Source organism: Schistocerca americana, chromosome 2 (genome assembly GCF_021461395.2).
Source record: "Schistocerca americana isolate TAMUIC-IGC-003095 chromosome 2, iqSchAmer2.1, whole genome shotgun sequence".
Lineage (NCBI taxonomy): Eukaryota > Metazoa > Arthropoda > Insecta > Orthoptera > Acrididae > Schistocerca > Schistocerca americana.
Genome location: NC_060120.1, coordinates 398,752,330 through 398,772,823, shown reverse-complemented (window position 1 = coordinate 398,772,823; position 20,494 = coordinate 398,752,330). Strand labels below are relative to the sequence as shown.

Sequence of the window (20,494 nt, the reverse complement as noted above, 5' to 3'; positions counted from 1 at the left end):
AATATCGTACTATAGAGTTTCCCAGACCGCAGCGCCATCTGTTGTTGAAAATTGTAACTACTGTAATTTCGAAAGTTTGTCTGCCTGAAAATGTACTGTTGTCCCAAGCATATTGCAACAAACGGTGTATTTCTATCGCTGCTCATTTAGTTTTTATTGCCGTTTCAAATATACCGGTCATTTTTGAAACACCCTGTATGTGTATAACATATACACATATAACATATTCTGATCACATAAAAAAATTTAAATATGATTTAATAATTTACTAGTAGAAAAACAATGCTTTAGACTCGAAGTCCACTATACTGTACCAATTATTCTGGAAAAAGCAATATTGGAAAAAATTTCTTGTTTTAATATGTACTGTAGGTATATTTGGTTACATGAAGAGAGTATCTGCAATAAAATCAGATAAAAATACCTCTGGACCTCAGGATGTTAAGGCCAGGAGAATTCCAGGAGTGAAGGATAAGTTCTAAGAGTTCACATCTATGTAGTTTAGAAAAGCTGGTGCTGGACAGAGGGTTCCATTGGCACATGTTGTAAAGCACCGATTGAACTCAAGGATATTATGCTCAGCAGCATTTTGTGCCATTTAGTGGTCAACTCTATTCTTTGCCACAATTTGATTGTGGCCATTCATTCTGGTGGGTAGCTGGTTGGTGGTCATACCAACATAAAATGCTGTGCAGAAATTGCAGTAGAGTTGGTATCTGGCATGAGGGCTTTCACAGGTGTCCTGGTTCCCTGCCTCTTAATGGGATATTATAAGCCTGTGACAAGACTGGAGCAGGGTGTGCAAGGTTGGTGAATTGGGCAGGTATTGCACCTGCCACAGGGATATGACCCCTGTGGCAAGGAGTTGGGAGTGGGGGTAGCATGTGGATGAACTATAATTTTGTGTAAGGTAACTGGGCAACTCTGCCACTACTTTCATACTACAAATATCTATAATAATATTTAAATGTGGAATACTATAGCAGCTGTCATGAAAACAGGCATCTCAAAGTCATCTCACCATCTTTTAGTCATAATTTCAAATGTTAGTCAAAATTTCTAAAAAAAACATTAGACATCTCAATTTTTAGTCTAGAATATGATGGAGTACCTTCTAAAAGAATCCTTTCCAGCTTATATATATTCTAGACAAAAAATTTTTAGTCTAGAATATGATACGATGAAGTACTTTCTAAAAGAAAATTCTTTCCAGCTTCTACACAAATACATAATTAACATTATAAGAAATTTTTAAGAAAAATAGTTTTTCACTTCAGCCTGCTGAAAAAAATAAATGTATATTCTGAAAGTTTATAGATGCATGTGATACACATTTCATCATTAAAACATAAAAGTATCACAAGACAAAAAATAAAATACCATACGGGGTGTGAAACTGTTCTGCTGCGTATCAAAAAACGTCATTGCTGCTGAAGTTGTCTTCTGTTGGATCTTATAAAAACTTTGAGAGAGAAGGTTATTAAGAAAACTATAAAATTAATTTTGGTAACACCTGAGGCATCGTTATTGTATTGTGTCTCCTATTAATCCATTTTATTTGCGAGAGGCTCTGTGTGTGGCAGCACGCAAGTACCTGTATGCTGCTGTCAGGATTTTTGTTCCAATAGCTCGCCTTGTTATAATTGCTAATATTCCATGCCTTCCAAATTTTTTTATTTGCAGCTCTTACTTACCCTTCTCCACTGCACCCGCCATCCAAATCACTGATACATGCTATAAAAAAGTAACTGTAAGTACTTTCAGGCCACTACTTCCGGTGAAGTCTATCAAAATACATTTGTGCTTATTGTTTTATGAAAGTAACACTTGTGCTTATGGGTTTATGAAAGTATACTACCAGGCTACTGACATCAGCAAGCAATAAGTGCTTTGTACACAAAAGTTTGTTCTAGTGGCTGCAATGTCTCTGCATTCCATTAAAAATTTATGTCTGCCATTGTACTTTCTGAGTCAAAAACCAAGTGAGCACAGAATTCTGAGCCAGAATAATTTTTTTCACCATCATCATCCTGTATTTTTCTAGCCTTCGGATACTCCCATCTGTTGCTGTAAGCTTATCTAAGTACAGTTCTATGTACTAACCTTTTTATCAAAATTGTCTAAGTCCACAGATTTCTGTTTTCAATCGCCTTCGTTGGAGAATCAAAACACATGCTCAGATCTAGAGATTCTGCTGACATTACTGTTCTGTTAATAGAGAATACAGTCGATTCTGAAATACCACAATGTTTTATTGTCATCATATGTACTTGTGCAAAAGTTAAATTATTCCTGGTTACTTCATTGTTAGCAGTCAGTAGAAAAGTTCAGTACATTTGATACGATAGTTTCAGATTGTTTTCGAAAAGACACATCAATGCACTGTCCCAGGGAGGACTGAAACCACACAAGAACATATATTGGAATGAAACACTGAGCATTCAACTGGTGCTGACATACCGCACAGCCAACAGTGTGGCAACAAATCTATGAGGCAGGTGAATCACAGCACTATGGACTTTAAGCAGCGTGTGTGACCTTGAGGTGTCTAATTTCGTGACAGCCACCATAGTCGGGAAACAACAACATTAGCATTACTACAGTGACATACAAAATCAAATGTTTGACACAACAATATTTGTGACACAAAATGATGTAAGTTATTTTGACTGTCCAGGAAGTTTGCATGTTAATACTACAAATTATTTTTTTCTTGTGTATTACCTGTTACGCTCACTCAGCAAAGATATATGGCAGTTCCAACCGCTCTCCAGGCCCATTTTTTCTGAGAAAACACGTGAACGAAGTTCATTCTCTTTACTGAAGTGTACAAATCGGATACAAGCTCTTTCTAACTGCTCTATAAGTTGAACCTGTTGACAAAATCAAATGCTTATCAGAATAAACAAGCACAACCACAATCACTGGAGAATTGTTAAAATTAAGACAAAAGTACAAAAGGATGGATTCATTTTCTGAGAAACTTGATTGTATTAGAATACACAGAATTAACGAATTTGATAGTTCATCTCCTACTGTGTAAAATATCACTGATGCTCAATCAAAGTAGCAGGAAATTCACTCTTATAAAAGTTTAAGTTACAAACATGAGAATGAAAGGGCTGGCTGATATGTTAAGCACCCAAGGGAAGGACAGACAAATGCTGAGAGTGTATAAAATAGCCAAATGTAGCTGAGGATAACACAAGTCTCTGGGCCAAAGAGAAGACGCATAGATCAGGGGAGAAACAGAAGGCAGATCTGGACATCCACTTTTTCCACTACTATCCAAACAATGAAATAGAATCTGCTCTTGATAATTATTTCTGCTAGATTTATTAACACAAGGAATTAGTGCACTGTGACGGCATGATATAGCATGTTGACAGCTGCTGTCTATATGCTGTGGAGCAAGAGATGTATGTTCCTTGACAACGTAGAAGGCAAATTTTGGCTTCAAAACAATTTAAAAAAGGTATGTGCATTTTTCAGCAGCATCAGACCTGAAATTCAACTAAACCAGTTTTCTGAGAATCATTTTGTTATAACAAGCAGCATTAAGGAAACTGAAAGATTATCTTCAATTGTGAGAGATGTTGTCAATCGACTATTTAGAAACATTCACAGTTTTCAAATTTTAGTTTATCCACACACACTCACAGTAGGAAGACACTTGATAGATAATTTATATCTGTGACTTTAGCCCAACACCCATAAACTATCATTACCATACACCACTATACAGTTATTATAGGAGGTTCAAATGAAATTGAGGAAAACCAGGCAGATGCTGTTTAAAAAAAGTGCTTTTGAAGATGTCTCATGCAGGAGTAGTAGTGGTAGTGAAATCAGTTGCTTGTTAACCCTTGAGTGGGCGCACTTATATATCATGTGTACCAATCACACATAACATTGTCTAGTAACATTCCATTGTTGTTTTACAATTACGATCCCATACCTATCTCTTTATTGTGTTGCCACATGTCCAAGACAGTGCAATAATATAAAACAAACAGTGAGTTAGGGAGGGAGAACCTTAGAATCTGTGCAAGAAAATGACCCAGCTTCTAAGCTAACAACACAGTGCCACAATGACGTAGTTGGTAATCAAATAATTGGTAGGCAGGGATTTGATGCAACAGCAGTGTTTAATGGGGGTCATTACTGTGGGGTAACAATTGTATGCAGCAACAGAGTAATATAACGAAAGTTTATTTAATTATTGTTTACTTAAAAAGTGATTTAGCACATATAATTGAAATTTATTTTATGAGTGTTTAATTCAACAAAGTTTGAACAGTGATTTTACTCATACAGTTTACCTTAAAAACATAAAGGCAGCTATTCCTTACATGTGAACGAAATATGCCAAGTGCATGCTCAAGGGTTAAAAAATTACTTTACACAGCCGTTGTTGTTGTGGTCTTCAGTCCTGAGACTGGTTTGATGCAGCTCTCCATGCTACTCTATCCTGTGCAAGTTTCTTCATCTCCCAGTACCTACTGCAGCCTACATCCTTCTGAATCTGCTTAGTGTATTCGTCTCTGGTCTCCCTCTATGATTTTTACCTTCCACGCTGCCCTCCAGTACTATATTGGTGATACCTTGATGCCCCAGAACATGTCCTAACCTTGATGCCCCAGAACATGTCCTACCAACCGATGCCTTCTTCTTGTCAAGTTGTGGCACAAACTCCTCTTCTCCCCAATTCTATTCAATACCTCTTCATTAGTTATGTGATCTACCCATCTAAACTTCAGCATTCTTCTGTAGCACCACATTTTGAAAGCTTCTATTCTCTTCTTGTCCAAACTAGTTATCGTCCATGCTTCATTTCCATACATGGCTGCACTCAATACAAATACTTTCAGAAACGACTTCCTGACACTTAAATCAATACTCAATGTTAACAAATTTCTCTTCTTCAGAAACGCTTTCCAAGCCATTGCCAGTCTACATTTGATATCCTCTCTACTTCGACCATCATTAGTTATTTTGCTCCCCAAATAGCAAAACTCCTTTACTACTTTAACTGTCTCATTTCCTAATCTAATTCCCTAAGCATAACCAGACTCAATTCGACTACATTCAATTATCCTTGTTATGCATTTGTTGATGTTCATCTTATACCCTCCTTTCAAGACACTGTCCACTCCGTTCAACCGCTCTTCCAAGTCCTTTGCTGTCTCTGACAGAATTACAATGTCATCAGCAAACCTCAAAATTTTTATTTCTTCTCCGTGGATTTTAATACCTACTCTGAACTTTTCTTTTGATTCCTTTACTGCTTGCTCAACATACAGATTGAATAGCATCGGGGAGAGGCTACAACCCTGTCTCACTCCCTTCTCAACCACTGCTTTCCTTTCATGTCCCTCGACTCTTATAACAGCCATCTGCTTTCTGTACAAATTGTAAATAGCCTCTTGCTCCCTGTATTTTACCCCTGCCACCTCCAGAATTTGAAAGAGAGTATTCCAGTCAACATTGTCAAAAGCTTTCTCTAAGTCTACAAATGCTAGAAAAGTGGGTTTGCCTTTCCTTAACCTTTCTTCTAAGATAAGTTGTAGGGTCAGTATTGCCTCACGTGTTCCAACATTTCTATGGAATCCAAACGGATCTTCCCCGAGGTCGGCTTCTACCAGTTATTCCATTCATCTGTAAAGAATTTATGTTAGTATTTTGCAGCTGTGACTTATTAAACTGATAGTTCGGTAATTTTCACATCTGTCAACACCTGCTTTCTTTGGGATTGGAATTATTATATTCTTCTTGAAGTCTGAGGGAATTTCGCCTGTCTCTTACATCTTGCTCACCAGATGGTAGAGTTTTGTCGGTGCTGGCTCTCCCAAGGCTATCAGTAGTTCTAATGGAATGTTGTCTACTCCCGGGGCCTTGGTTCGACTTAGGTCTTTCAGTGCTCTGTCAAATTCTTCACGCAGTATTGTATCTCTCATTTCATCTTCATCTACATCCTCTTCCATTTCCATAACACTGTCCTCAAGTACATCGCCCTTGTATAGACCCTCTATATACTCCTTCCACCTTTCTGCTTTCCCTTCTTTGCTTAGAATTGGGTTTCCATCTGAGCTCATGATATTCATGCAAGTGGTTGTCTCTTCTCCAAAGGTCTATTTAATTTTCCTGTAGGCAGTATCTATCTTACCCCTCATGAGATAAGCCTCTACATCCTTACATTTGTCCTCTAGCCATCCCTGCTTAGCCATTTTGCACTTCCTGTCGATCTCATTTTTGAGACGTTTGTATTCCTTTTTGCCTGCTTCACTTACTGCATTTTTGTATTTTCTCCTTTCATCAATTAAATTCAGTATCTCTTCTGTTACCCAAGCATTTCTACTAGCCCTCGTCTTTTTACCTACTTGATCCTCTGCTGCTTTCACTATTTCAACCCTCAAAGCTTCCCATTCTTCTTCTACTGTATTTCTTTCCCCCATTCCTGTCAATTGTTCACTTATGCTCTTCCTGAAACACTGTACAGCCTCTGGTTCTTTCAGTTTATCCAGGTCCCATCTCCTTAAATTCCCACCTTTTTGCAGTTTCTTCAGTTTTACTCTACAGTTCATAACCAATAGATTGTGGTCAGAGTCCACATCTGCCCCTGGAAATGACTTACAATTCAAAACCTGGTTCCTAAATCTCTGTCTTACCATTATATAATCTATCTGAAACCTTCTAGTATCTCCAGGGTGCTTCCATGTATACAACCTTCTTTCATGATTCTTGAACAAAGTGTTAGCTATGATTAAGTTATGCTCTGTGCAAAATTCTACCAGGCGGCTTCCTCTTGCATTTCTTAGCCCCGATCCATATTGAACTACTACGTTTTCCTCTATTCCTTTTCCTACTGTCAAATTCCAGTCACTCATGACTATTAAATTTTCGTCTCCCTTCACTATCTGAATAATTTCTTTTATCGCATCATACATTTCATTAATCTCTTCATCATCTGCGGAGCTAGTTGGTACATAAACTTGTATTACTGTCTTAGGCGTGGGCTTCATATCTATGTTGGCCACAATAATGTGTTCACTATGCTGTTTGTAGTAGCTTACCCGCATTCCTATTTTACTATTCATTATTAAACCTACTCCGGCATTACTCTTATTTGATTTTGTATTAATAACCCTGTATTTATCTGACCAGAAGTCTTGTTCCTCCTGCCACCGAACTTCACTAATTCCCACTATATCTAACTTTAACCTATCCATTTCCCTTTTTAAATTTTCTAACCTACCTGCCCGATTAAGGGATCTAACATTCCACGCTCCGATCCGTAGAACGCCAGTTTTCTTTCTCCTTTACACAGCTATTTACATTAAATAAACAAGTATGTGGAAACATGTCAATGTCTGTGTGTGTGTGTGTGTGTGTGTGTGTGTGTGTGTGTGTGTGTGTGCGTTGTAGAGAGAGAGAAAGAGAGGGGGTGGGGGGTGGATCGGTTTTTAAAATTCAGGAATTGTGAATGTGACTGATCTATAAAGAAGACTTCACATAGCACGGGAACTTCATTTGAACATTTGAATAAAGGAAGGAAGAGCTCCAACTGTGCCATAATAGAAGGAGCAACAAGGAATCTTCATGTAAGTGATTGGAAGTGCACAGAGATCTTCTTGTTCACACTTGGAAAAATCCTATGGAGCAAAATATATTCCACGCGGGAAAAATATATTTAAAAACAAAGATGATGTGACTTACCATACGAAAGCGCTGGCAGGTCGATAGAAACACAAACAAACACATGCATACACACAAAATTCTAGCTTTCGCAACCAATGGTTGCTTCGTCAGGAAAGAGGGACGAAGCAACCATTGGTTGTGAAAGCTAGAATTTTGTGTGTATGTATGTGTTTGTTTGTGTTTCTATCAACCTGCCAGCACTTTCGTATGGTAAGTCACATCATCTTTGTTTTTATATACAAAGTTGATGTGACTTACCAAACGAAAGTGCTGGCATGTCGATAGACACACAAACAAACACAAACACACACACAAAATTCAAGCTTTCGCAACAAACGGTTGCTTCATCAGGAAAGAGGGAAGGAGAGGGAAAGACGAAAGGATGTGGGTTTTAAGGGAGAGGGTCTGCTTGTGTCTGTGTATGTGCGGATGGATATGTGTGTGTGCGCGAGTGTATACCTGTCCTTTTTTCCCCCCAAGGTAAGTCTTTCCACTCCCGGGATTGGAATGACTCCTTACCCTCTCCCTTAAAACCCACATCCTTTTGTCTTTCCCTCTCCTTCCCTCTTTCCTGATGAAGCAACCGTTTGTTGCGAAAGCTTGAATTTTGTGTGTATATTTGTGTGTCTGTCGACCTGCCAGCACTTTCGTTTGGTAAGTCACATCATCTTTGTTCAGATTCTCCCATCAGCAGATCTGAGAGATAATCAATCAAGTGTCTGTTGACACTACAGTAAAATAATCAGTGTCCAAAAACAGAAACACTATAGCAACACACTATTTTCTACTCAAAAATGGAAAGGAAGGAAGATTGGTGTCTGACATTCTGTCATTTACAAGGTTATTAAAGACAGAGCAAAAGCTTGGACTGGGGAAGAATGAGGAAGGAAATGAACTGTGTCTTATACAAAGGAAACATCGCAGCAGTTGTCCTGAATGATTTAGGATAATCATAGAAAACCTAAATCTAGATGGCCAGACAGGGATCCAGCAAAGAACTCTATTTTCACAATGAAAGTGCATGTCATATCAGAATCCCATAAAAGTCAAAATTAGTAATACAAACTGTAAACTTTCCATTTCATACACATGGAATCTTTATTTTGGAACCCTATTCAGGTGATCACAAGCACTCTAGGCCAGTTTTACTCTTCTGTTCGTATCTTTCTCATTTAGCTGTCATCTTTGGCTGACTTAACCACACAACAACATGAACTTCTTCTATGAAGACACTGTTAATTACCACAATTTTTTCAAAGTATTAATTACAATTTATCTTATTATAAGGAGGACACACATATAAAGGTACTGAAATTTGCTAGCTTTCAGAGCCAGTGGCTCTTTCTTCTGGTAGAAGCATTGAAAGGGAAGGAAGAGGGGTGAAGGGAAAGAACTGGTGAGGTTTGGGATATACGGAGAGTTTTGAAAAGTTGCCCAAACTCTTGGTCAGGGGAGACTTATAAGACCGGACGAGAAGGAAAGACTGAGTGTTAGGGACTGTACTGGATGAGATTTGAAAACCTTGGAGTTTAAAGGTGGAAGATAAAGTAATTGGCAAGAGAGAGATTGTTGACAAAATATTTTCCATTACTTAATAAGAGTGAAAAACTAAGTGCACTGTATGTGGTGGTGATGGTGGTGGTGGTGGTGGTGGTGGTGGTGTTGGAGGGAATAGACAACTAAAGGGGAGAGAAGAAAGAAATAGTTACTGAGAAGAAATGATTACATTCAATAAACTAATGTAAATTAAGGCCAGGTGGGTGGCATGGAAGAAGAAAATGTTGTAACAGCAGATCCCGTCTGTGGAGTTCTGAGAATCCTGATGGGACATTTAATGAAACTGGCATAGAAGTCAAGATTTTCATGTTGAAGAACATGTTCCGCAACAGGATATTGTGTGTTGCCAATACTCACCCTCTGCCTATGCCCTTTCCCTCTCATGACTTGGTGGTAGTCGAGTAAATTTAAAAGGCCGAAGTGTTTACATAACAACTGGTATACAACTTGTGTCATTTCACAGGTGGCTCTTATTTTGATAGTATGTTTTGCCAGTTCAATGGGAAATCACCACTGGAATCACTTCCCTAGACGCTCATGTGGTGGATATCTCTGATGAGGCTTCCCCCATGACAAGACCTGCCGTAAGGCAGAACACAAAGTTCTTTTTAAGTTTGCCAGTTACATGGTTGGTAAAGGTGGTGACAGGAGGGTGGTTGGTTGGTTGGTTTGGGGAAGGAGACCAGACAGCGTGGTCATCGGTCTCATCGGATTAGGGAAGGATTGGGAAGGAAGTCGGCCGTGCCCTTTCAGAGGAACCATCCCGGCATTTAGGGAAATCACGGAAAACCTAAATCAGGATGGCCGGACGCGGGATTGAACCGTCGTCCTCCCGAATGCGAGTCCAGTGTCTAACCACTGCGCCACCCCGCTCGGTCTAGGAGGGTGCAATGGGCAAGTCTTACAAGGGGGTACCATCACTGGTGCATGAGCCATTGAGTAAGGAAATAGGTGCAGAAGGAGCATAGGGTCTGACAAGGATAGTATGGAGATTGGGAGGGCTATGGAAAGTTATTCTAGGTGTGATGGGCAAAATGTTGGATAGAATGGATCCTATTTCAGGACATGTTTTAGGAAGTCATAGCCATGTCGAAGTACCTGATTGATACATTCAAGACCAGGTAAACACATCCAGTGAACGCTGAGTTAAGAATGGTGGTATACTGCTGCAAAGATTCTGCATGTGAACAAATACATGCACGAGAGGGAATGTTTAACATGGAAAGTATGGCAACTGTCAAAACGTAAGTACTGTTGTTTGTTAGTAGGTCTCATCTCAGCCTTCACTGGAAATGATTACCCCACCAGCAAAGTTAAAATGAAGATTTCCAGGGCCATCACATCCAATCATCGTACAGCTGATCCCTCCAAAAAATAACTGAAGAGTACACCTTTTGTCACTCATTACTATCCTGGTATAGGATGTATCAATCAGCTACTTCAATGAGGTTTTGACTCTCTAAAATCATGCCCTGGAGTAGGATCCATTCTGTCTGACATTTCACCCATCATACCTAGAATAGCTTTTCATAACCCTCCCAATCTCTGCGTTATCTTTGTCAGACCCTACACTCCTTCGCCCATTTCCTTACTCAATAGATCCTACCCCAGAGATGGTCCCCACTGTAAGACTTGGCCTGTGCACCCTCTTACCACCACCTATACCAGCCCTGCAACTGCAAAACATACTACCAACGGAAGAGCCATCTGTGAAGCAACACACGTCATGTGACAGCTGTTATGTAAACACTGTTTAGTGTTTTACATTTAAATGACTACGACCAAGTTATCAATTAGCATGAATGAGCATAGGCAGAGGGTGTATACTGGCAACATATAATAATCCAGTGTACAGCACGCTTTACTGTATGACAGCTGCGGCCTCGGTGTGTGTTTCACCACATGTGCCATTTGGATTCTTCTCCATGACAGAAGTTTCTAAGACCTTTGTACGTGGGAATTGGCATTACTATGAGGTGCATTCAAGTTCTAAGGCCTCCGATTTTTTTTCTAATTAACTATTCACCCGAAATCGATGAAACTGGCGTTACTTCTCGACGTAATCGCCCTGCAGACGTACACATTTTTCACAACGCTGATGCCATGATTCCATGGCAGCGGCGAAGGCTTCTTTAGGAGTCTGTTTTGACCACTGGAAAATCGCTGAGGCAATAGCAGCAGGGCTGGTGAACGTGCGGCCACGGAGAGTGTCTTTCATTGTTGGAAAAAGCCAAAAGTCACTAGGACCCAGGTTAGGTGAGTAGGGAGCATGAGGAATCACTTCAAAGTTGTTATCACGAAGAAACTGTTGCGTAACGTTAGCTCGATGTGCGGGTGCGTTGTCTTGGTGAAACAGCACACGCGCAGCCCTTCCCGGACGTTTTTGTTGCAGTGCAGGAAGGAATTTGTTCTTCAAAACATTTTCGTAGGATGCACCTGTTACCGTAGTGCCCTTTGGAATGCAATGGATAAGGATTACGCCCTCGCTGTCCCAGAACATGGACACCATCATTTTTTCAGCACTGGTGGTTACCCAAAATTTTTTTTGGTGGCGTTGAATCTGTGTGCTTCCATTGAGCTGACTGGCGCTTTGTTTCTGGATTGAAAAATGGCATCCACGTCTCATCCATTGTCACAACCGACGAAAAGAAAGTCCCATTCATGCTGTCGTTGCACGTCAACATTGCTTGGCAACATGCCACACGGGCAGCCATGTGGTCATCCGTCAGCATTCGTGGCACCCACCTGGATGACACTTCTCGCATTTTCAGGTCGTCCTGCAGGATTGTGTGCACAGAACCCACAGAAATGCCAACTCTGGAGGCGATCTATTCAACAGTCATTCGGCGATCCCCCAAAACAATTCTCTCCACTTTCTCGATCATGTCGTCAGACCGGCTTGTGCGAGCCCAAGGTTGTTTCGGTTTGTTGTCACACGACGTTCTGCCTTCATTAAACTGTCACACCCACAAACGCACTTTCGACACATCCATAACTCCATCACCACATGTCTCCTTCAACTGTCGATGAATTTCAATTGGTTTCACATCACGCAAATTCAGAAAACAAATGATTGCACGCTGTTCAAGTAAGGAAAACGTCGCCATTTTAAGTATTTAAAACAGTTCTCATTCTCGCCGCTGGCGGTAAAATTCCATCTGCCATACGGTGCTGCCATCTCTGGGACGTATAGACAATGAACGTGGCCTCATTTTAAAACAATGCGCATGTTTCTATCTCTTTCCAGTCCGGAGAAAAAAAAATCGGAGGCCTTAGAACTTGAATGCACCTCGTACATGTCCTTGGTTCTCGAGACCCATCTAGCCTTAATTTACATTAATTTCTTGGATTTCAGCATTTATTGTCAGTAACTATTCCTTTCTTCACTGCTTTTTAGTTTTCTATATCTTTTATTTTTTGACCTGATTATTTCTGCCCCCCTTTACCACCACCCCACCACCACACAATGAACTCAGCTTTCCACTCTTATTTACTCATTCACAATGTTTTGTCAGTAATCTCCTCCTTGCGTATTATCTTACTGCTTCCCCTATAAGCTCTCAGGTTTTCAAATCTTGTCTGGTGCAGTCCCCAAAAACAAGTCTTTCCTTCTCATCCTGTCCGTTAAATCTCCCCTGAACTGGGGTTCTTTCTGAGCTCTCCCTACTTCCTAAACCTCACCAGTCCTTTTTCTTCATCCCTCTTCCTTCCCCTTCAACACTTCTGGCAGAAGAAAGAGTCACTGGCTCCGAAAGATTGCACATTTCAATATGTCTGCTTGTGTCTGTTATGTGTGGATGGATATGTGTGTGTGTGTGCGCGAGTGTATACCTGTCCCTTTTTTCCCCCCAAGGTAAGTCTTTCCGCTCCCAGGATTGGAATGACTCCTTACCCTCTCCCTTAAAACCCACATCCTTTCGTCTTTCCCTCTCCTTTCCTCTTTCCTGATGAAGCAACCATGGGTTGCGAAAGCTTGAAATTTGTGTGTGTGTTTGTGTTGTTATTGTTTCTATCAACGTACCAACACTTTCGTTTAGTAAGTTACAGAATCTTTGTTTTTGATATATTTTTCCCATGTGGAATGTTTCCCTCTATTATTTATATATATGTGTGTGTGTGTGTGTGTGTGTGTGTGTGTGTGTGTGTGTGTGTTCTCTTGCTGTTGCTTGACAAGTAGACTTTTCATAAATCCAATTACATTATATTTTCAGAAATTGTTTTGTTTATGTTAATCTTACGATAAATAATTTACAGAATAAAGGTAATAACTCGCTGAATAGTGAAGCTGCTGAGTTGCCAAAAGGCATATAAAAAGACTAAGAATGTTGTTAGCTTTGAGATGAATCCTTCTTCAGGGCTATAGACTGCTAGCCCTTACCCCACCAGCACCACAAATCCTGCCCCATATATACCTCCCCATAACTGCCCCTTAATCCTAACTTCACTTTTCCTATACTCACACCCTCTTCTCTAAAGTTTTCCTCTTCATCTGTTCTTCTCCCTGCCTACACCCACCCTCAACCTGCCTGTCTACTCCTCCATATCATTGTACCCTGCATACAACTCCCCTTTCCCAAAACCAGGAGGAGTTCACAAGTTCACTATCCTATCCTGGTGCCATACTGCCACAAAACTGCTATTAATAATGTTAACACTCCTACTGCTGACACAAACATAGGTGACCCTAAATTTAGCTACACTTTGTAGCTCAGTACGTAAGGTGTTTTTAAAGCACTATATTTTTTAATATTTTAAATTTTGCTTTTATAAGAATTTTAATGACGGATTCTGACCCCCCCCCCCCCCCCCTTCCTCTCCACTATGTGAAGGATATGCGGCTGATGGAAGTTCATCTACTGTGGATGGTAAACTGGCTACTATTACCCCAAAGACTGCTTATTGTTACATCCAAAGAACAAAGGAAGGAAGATTGAGAGTTTTAACATTGTGTCGACAGTTTGGTCATTAAAGAGGGAGTACAAGCTCAAATTACTAAAGGATGGGGAAGGAAATTAGCTGTGCCCTTTTCGAAGGAACCATCCTGGCCTGGATTGATTTAGGGAAATCATGGAAAACCTTAACCTGAATGACCAGATGGGGATTTGAACTGTTGTCCTCCCGAATGCGAGTCTAGTGTGCTAACCACTGTGTCACCTTGCACGGTACTATTACACCTTCTGCTCAAGCCAATGATATTAAGAAGATGAACTCCATGAGGCTGTGTGTGTGCTATTCTTTTTTGTTTCTTTAGTAAAGCTTTGGAAGAAAATGACTTAATGCATATTAATTAGCTCCACTGAACAGAATGTAATAGCAATGAAAGAAAAATACATATTCATTTACAGCAAAACTAACTGGACTGCATTTTAAGTCATAAGAAGAAAAATAATTAAATTATTCCCATGTTAGCTGCCTTTTATAAAAATGGTCATTGAACTTGAAACTTGACGAAAAACTACTAAGAGAGGACCAAGACACTGTGTCTTCCTCCTAGCTGTCAGCAACATTTCCCCAATCCTCTCTCTCAGTTCCCACCTCCTTTCTTCGCTCAGTCTATCCACCTGAGACAATCACTCACCCCAGTTGAGCAGCAGTGGCGGCACTATGTACTCAGATGGGACAATTTAGCCATACAAATGCAAATGTACTGTATCTCTCTGAAGAAAAGCCTGTAAAAAAAACCTAGCAATTTTCTTGGTCTTGTTATATGCCTACTGACACTCAGCCCCTCAATTATTTCATTAGTTGTTATCTTTACTACTTTATTTATAATCCACCTTGGACTTCCTATTAAAATATTTATAATCTTACTATAAACGATTTTCAGGCCTACTTGTAAACTTTCTCTAATACATTCTTGCATGCATCACAGAAATTTACATGAACATGTGGCAAACATACACGATTAACAAAACAACAGTGGCTTACAAACGTTTGATTGACACAATACTACTACTTCATTTTCCTGTTTTAAAGATCACAAAACTTTCTCTAAGACTGAAATATTTAGTTGAATGGAATCTCCTTGCGCAACTCCTCTTTCAGTCCTAGATACCTATTACCTTCATAAAGTCCACTGGAAGCTGTAGCACAGATGCACACTTTCTTCCACATGCTAACACAGCTTGAAGCAATGCCGTGTTTCACAAGGACTGTTACTACAGATTTTGTTGCAATGAGTCAAAAGCTATCTCAAAATGCATAAACTCCAAGCAATGTGGTAATTTATACTCATTGATCCAATGCACAAATTTGTTCGTAGCTTGTAAATGGTCCATTCCACTTTATTGATTTCTAAAGCCTTCTTATTCCTTTGGATGAGGAAACTGATGATAATTTTAGCCAATGTCTTGTTCAATATGAAGAGGGTGGCCTACTACGTCAACAATTTTGTTGTGACTCATTTCCCTCCTTCCTTGAGAAATATAACATCTGCAGAATTTTATCTATGCTGCACAGCTGTCCTCATTCATAGACATTCTATAAATAATTTTGCAGGTTGTATAAACTGCTTCCAGCTTTAGCAATTTCAATTCTAGACAATTACTATGCTCTAATGTAACCAAAAGGAAAATTACAAGGAGATAGAATGGCTGGTCACTAAATGCTTTCATGAGATTAAATTCTGAGTACTGCTGAGAGATCCATATTAAAGCACAAAAAAATTGAAAACTATTCTAATTTCACAACCATTAGTTTCTTCTTTGGGGATGAAAGAGATGGAGACTGAGGAAAACTAGAAAAGAAAGGGAGGTCACTCAGATTCTAGGAACCAACACAGGACAAGAGGAAACACAGATGGAGGGCGAGGTGAGAGTAGGCGATCAAATAATTTAATGCACTGGTAAGCACTGTGCCAGCTTCAGTTCAGAGACGATAGATGGACATTTTTAATGGGTTAGGAGGAAGGGAATTAGAAGTGATATGAATAGTACAATTATGAACTAGAAGGAAAGTGGAAAGTGAGACGAGGAAAAACCACAGTGGAAAATGAGACAGAGAAAAACTAAGGGTGGCAGGTGGGGGAGTGGGGGGTGTGAAAAGTAAAAAATAATGAAGAAAATAATTGGACAAATAAAAAACAAATATAAAAATAAAAAATATAAACAAGAGGTGGTATTGTTCACTAATGAAAGTTAAGTCGAGGAAGGCGATGGGGTGTGAGGATATGTTGGAAAAGTTTTCTTTTAGAAAGTTTATGGCAACTAGTAATGGGTGGATGAATCCAGATGGTCCCTGTCATGTAGCAGGCATTCAAGTTTCTTGCATCATGCAGTACAGCAGGCTCAGCAAGAGGTACTGGGTGCCACTAAGTTTCCAAGGCTAGAAGAGAAAAAGACAGACGTCTCCAGGGTTTTGATCACTTTAGTCCAAGCGGACATCATGTGTACAAAATAAAAACTGCAGTTATTGGTACTCTCTGCCTTGGTGTCCCCAAGGCAGAGAGTTCTTCTTTGTCCATTCTTGCACTCATCCACTTTACTGGTGATCATTCTAATAAAATAATTCTAATTCTAATAAAAACACGTTTGTTGGTTAACAATATGCTTAGTTTCACATGCTGCTCTGACTTAAGTGTTATAGAATTTACTAATGGTGGGGATATAGTAAGTTACTGTAGGCAGGACCATGGGAAAGTCTTACAGGGAAAGTGAATGCAGCAGTAGGAACGTTACAGCAGGGATAATGGTCTGGGAATGTCAAATGATGTGAGAAGGACGTTATGGAGGTTAGGAGAGCAATGGATGGTGACAGTAGGTGTTGTGGGGATAATGTTGAGAGAGATACCCTGCTTCAGTGCTAGACTTGAAAAAGTCATAGCTTTGATGGAATAATGAATTGAGGCATTAGTGGCTTAAGAGGTAGCAACTTCTAAGTATTTTGGAAGTGGCAGCTGTATTTGTCAGTGAGTGGGAGGAGTAAACTGCTGAGGAAATTTGTTTGTGGACTTGATTTGTGGAGCAGTTTCAGGGGAGCAGTTTCAGAATCAAAAGCCTGAAAGAGGTTATTGGTTTAAGTGATGAGAGATTAGGTGGTGGAAAAGATATATTTGCCACAGATGTATAGGCTGTACAGAAGAGAGCATTTGAGGTGAAAGAAATCACACCTATCAAAATGAAGATATTATTATTTATTGGTTGGTTTTCTGTAGACTGGAGTTTGGATATGAACATCAATGAGACAAATGTCAGCATCAAGGAATGTGGCTTTGGATTTGGTAAAGAACAAGGGGAAAGGAATTACGTAGTTGTAAAAAGGAGAGGAGTTCTTCTTCACTAAGAGTCCACACCATAAAGATGTCATAGAAAAATTTATACCAAGCCAGGATGGTCAGATCCTGTGTCCTGCAAAATGCCTCTTCCATTCACCGCAAAAGGCCTCTTTGTAATTCCCATCACAGTCCCCCTCATCTGTTGGCAGGTCTGGCCCTAACAAAATTAACACAAGTACTTCACACTGGTTCATCTGTGAAAATGAAATAAAATATGAAGGATACAGCACCGTGGTGCAGGCTATGCATGTTTGGGAAAGTGCAATAAAGGACACAGCCAAGATTGGAGTTGTGGATAATTTAATTAATAGAAATTGAGGCTTTATCTTAAACACAGTGTGGGATTTGGTATAAATCATGTAGAGAAACATGACAATATGCTCTCTCTCTCTCTCTCTCTCTCTCTCTCTCTCTCTCTCCCCCCCCCCCCCCCCCCCTCCCCATTATCTCTCTCTCTGTTCGAAGACAACTGCTTCTTAATTTCTTTGGTGAAACATGTTGTCTTACTCTTACTACATTTTCCTTGCTTATAACTTTCTAATGTTTTTGTAGTCTTTTGGCTGGTTTTAAATTTCTGTTGTCTGTTTTATTATTTAACTGCACTGGGAAATTATAGTTAGGACAGCATGCAGCATGTCCCGTTAACAGTTTGGTTGTAGTCCAGACAACGAGCAATAGAGTCCACACTCTACATCTGATGAAGATAATTAGGGAAGCTGTCAAAATACCACATAAATAGGAATTGACAACTTGGCTGTACATCCAAAAACTTTTGAAACATCAGTTTCACCAAGAATGCTTGAGACGTTTGGAATTCTAATACTTGTCATCCAAGAAAGATGTTTACAGGATTCTGATCACTTTAGTCCAGGTGGGTATCATGTATACAAAAGAAAAAGTGCAGTTTAACTCACAAACAGCAATTTAAATGAGTTGGACGCTTCATTCCTGATCCATAATAATATCCAATGCTGTGATAGACTTCACATCACCTGTAGCGTACCTCTCTTCTCTCTCTACCCCAGACCACATGCTGATGAAGGTACACACTCCAGTGAACATTGCTGCTGAATGACAAACTTTCAACTAATGTACACCACTGTAGGAAATCTGAATTAAAAATGACAAGCTGGAAATCAGTTAACAAGAACAAATACCAGATTGACCATGTAATAGAAAATTCTCTTACAACCAATAAAAAGACACGAGATGCTCTCTTAAGACAATTCAAAAATCAGCAACAAAACTCAGCTCTCAGCTCACATCCATTAAAGCATAAATACAGGCACAAAGAATGCAGAATTTTCGAATTTCATTTAATGCTGGAAAAATTGGCATAACCGACAAACTTCAGATAATTGGCACAATCTTCAGAAAATAGGTGCAAACAAGCAAAACACTAAGATGGATTAAAAGCATCTAGCACTTTTATAACTGATTACAGGAAATTGATGACTTGAAACAGAATAACACAAAAACTTTTTATGTGACTAGTAGGGAAGAACTAATGAACTACAAATAAGCCAATAATTTTTTTGGTCACCCAGACGGAGCACTTGAGAAAAACACATGGACAGGTAGCTTGTGGTCGTCATGCTCATACAGGACATAGCACGAAGGTTGCAGCTTACCTTGAAGATCACATGACTGGTTTCACAAGTAGCCCTGCCTCTGATGGGATAGGTGGTGCTTGTGAATGGACTGGAGTAGATGGTTGAGGGAAGATGTATGGAACAGATCTCGCATCTAGATCTATTACAGGGATATGAGCCATGAGGCACAGGGTTACGAGCAGGGGTTGTGTCAGAATGGACAAGGATATTGTGTAGGTTTGGTAGGCAGTGGAATACCTTTATGGGAGATGTGGGAAGGATAGCGAGAAGGACATTCCTCACTTCAGTGCACGACGAGATATAGTCGACAAACGCAGCTCACACATACGCGGCAGCAATCTCAGGCTGCCGAGGCCAGAGAGTCAGCAGCAGCACATGATAGGAGGGTGGTGGGGCAAGGAGGAGGCTGGTGTGGGGAGTGGGAGGGGTAGCAGGGTAAGACTGAGGGACAGTAAAGGACTGCTTGTGGGAGCATACAGGGATGAGGTGGAGAGAGGGTAGGGCAGGCATGTGGAGTTGGTAGGTTAGACAGCAGGTGGGAGAGGAGAGGGGAGGATCAGCATATACAATTATAAAGTTGGGATTAGTTTTTAGGTGGTGGATTGCGGTTCTTTCTGCAGATGTAAGGTTAGTTAGCCATGTTGAGGAAAGTTAATGGGATGATTTGAGGGCAGTGGAGGTCGATCATGGTTGGACGCAGGAGTGAAATGAGCCAGGCAGGCTTCACTATTGGTCTTTGGTTGAGTCTGGTTGGTAAGGTTGATGATGAAAAAGTGTTTCCATTGCAGGGACCAGAAAAGGAGAGAAGGTCTTTAACAAGTCCTGAAGATTTGATCTGGGAAGTGGGGCAAAAGACGAGGCCTTTGGAAAGAACTGATACTTCTGTGGGGCTAAAGCTTTTGGAGGAAAGGTTCGTGACTGAATTTGGGTCTGTTTAGGGTCTGGATTCCATATGTTGGTGGGAGGGAGTTTTGACGGTGGGGTAAATGTAATATGTCTGTGAGACAGGGTTTATCAGCTATGAGGGGATGCCGGGGAGGTTAGGAGGTAATTGTAGAAGTGGTGGATAGTGGTAGTCCAAGGCGGGATAAGGAGGTGAACAAGTTGAAGAGTTTTTTGAGGTGGTGTTGCACATGCTGTTCTAGTCCCTGGAGGACAAGAGTTTCAACTTGTGATATGGGATCCAGGAATTTGGGATTGCACAGCAGGAAAATTTTATGAAGAGAGAGAGGGTACTGCATGGAGGTTTGGACCTGATTGACATGATTTCACAGGACTATTTGAGGGTTAAGGTCAGGTGGAATCTGAGCAGACGGAGGTCATTGTGGAAGGAGGGGTTGCAGGCAGAAATGGA

General features: G+C 40.2%; 1 protein-coding gene across 6 annotated transcripts in view; it reads right to left on the bottom strand.

The window, feature by feature from the left end:
• Positions 1-20,494, bottom strand: part of LOC124596296 (transmembrane protein 94) — a 493,514-nt gene that overhangs the window by 198,110 nt on the left and 274,910 nt on the right. For all 6 annotated transcript variants that reach the window (XM_047135396.1, XM_047135395.1, XM_047135394.1 and 3 more), the window contains one exon: positions 2,725-2,873. In XM_047135396.1, coding sequence (XP_046991352.1) covers positions 2,725-2,873 — 149 coding nt within the window. The remainder of the gene's footprint in view (positions 1-2,724; positions 2,874-20,494) is intronic.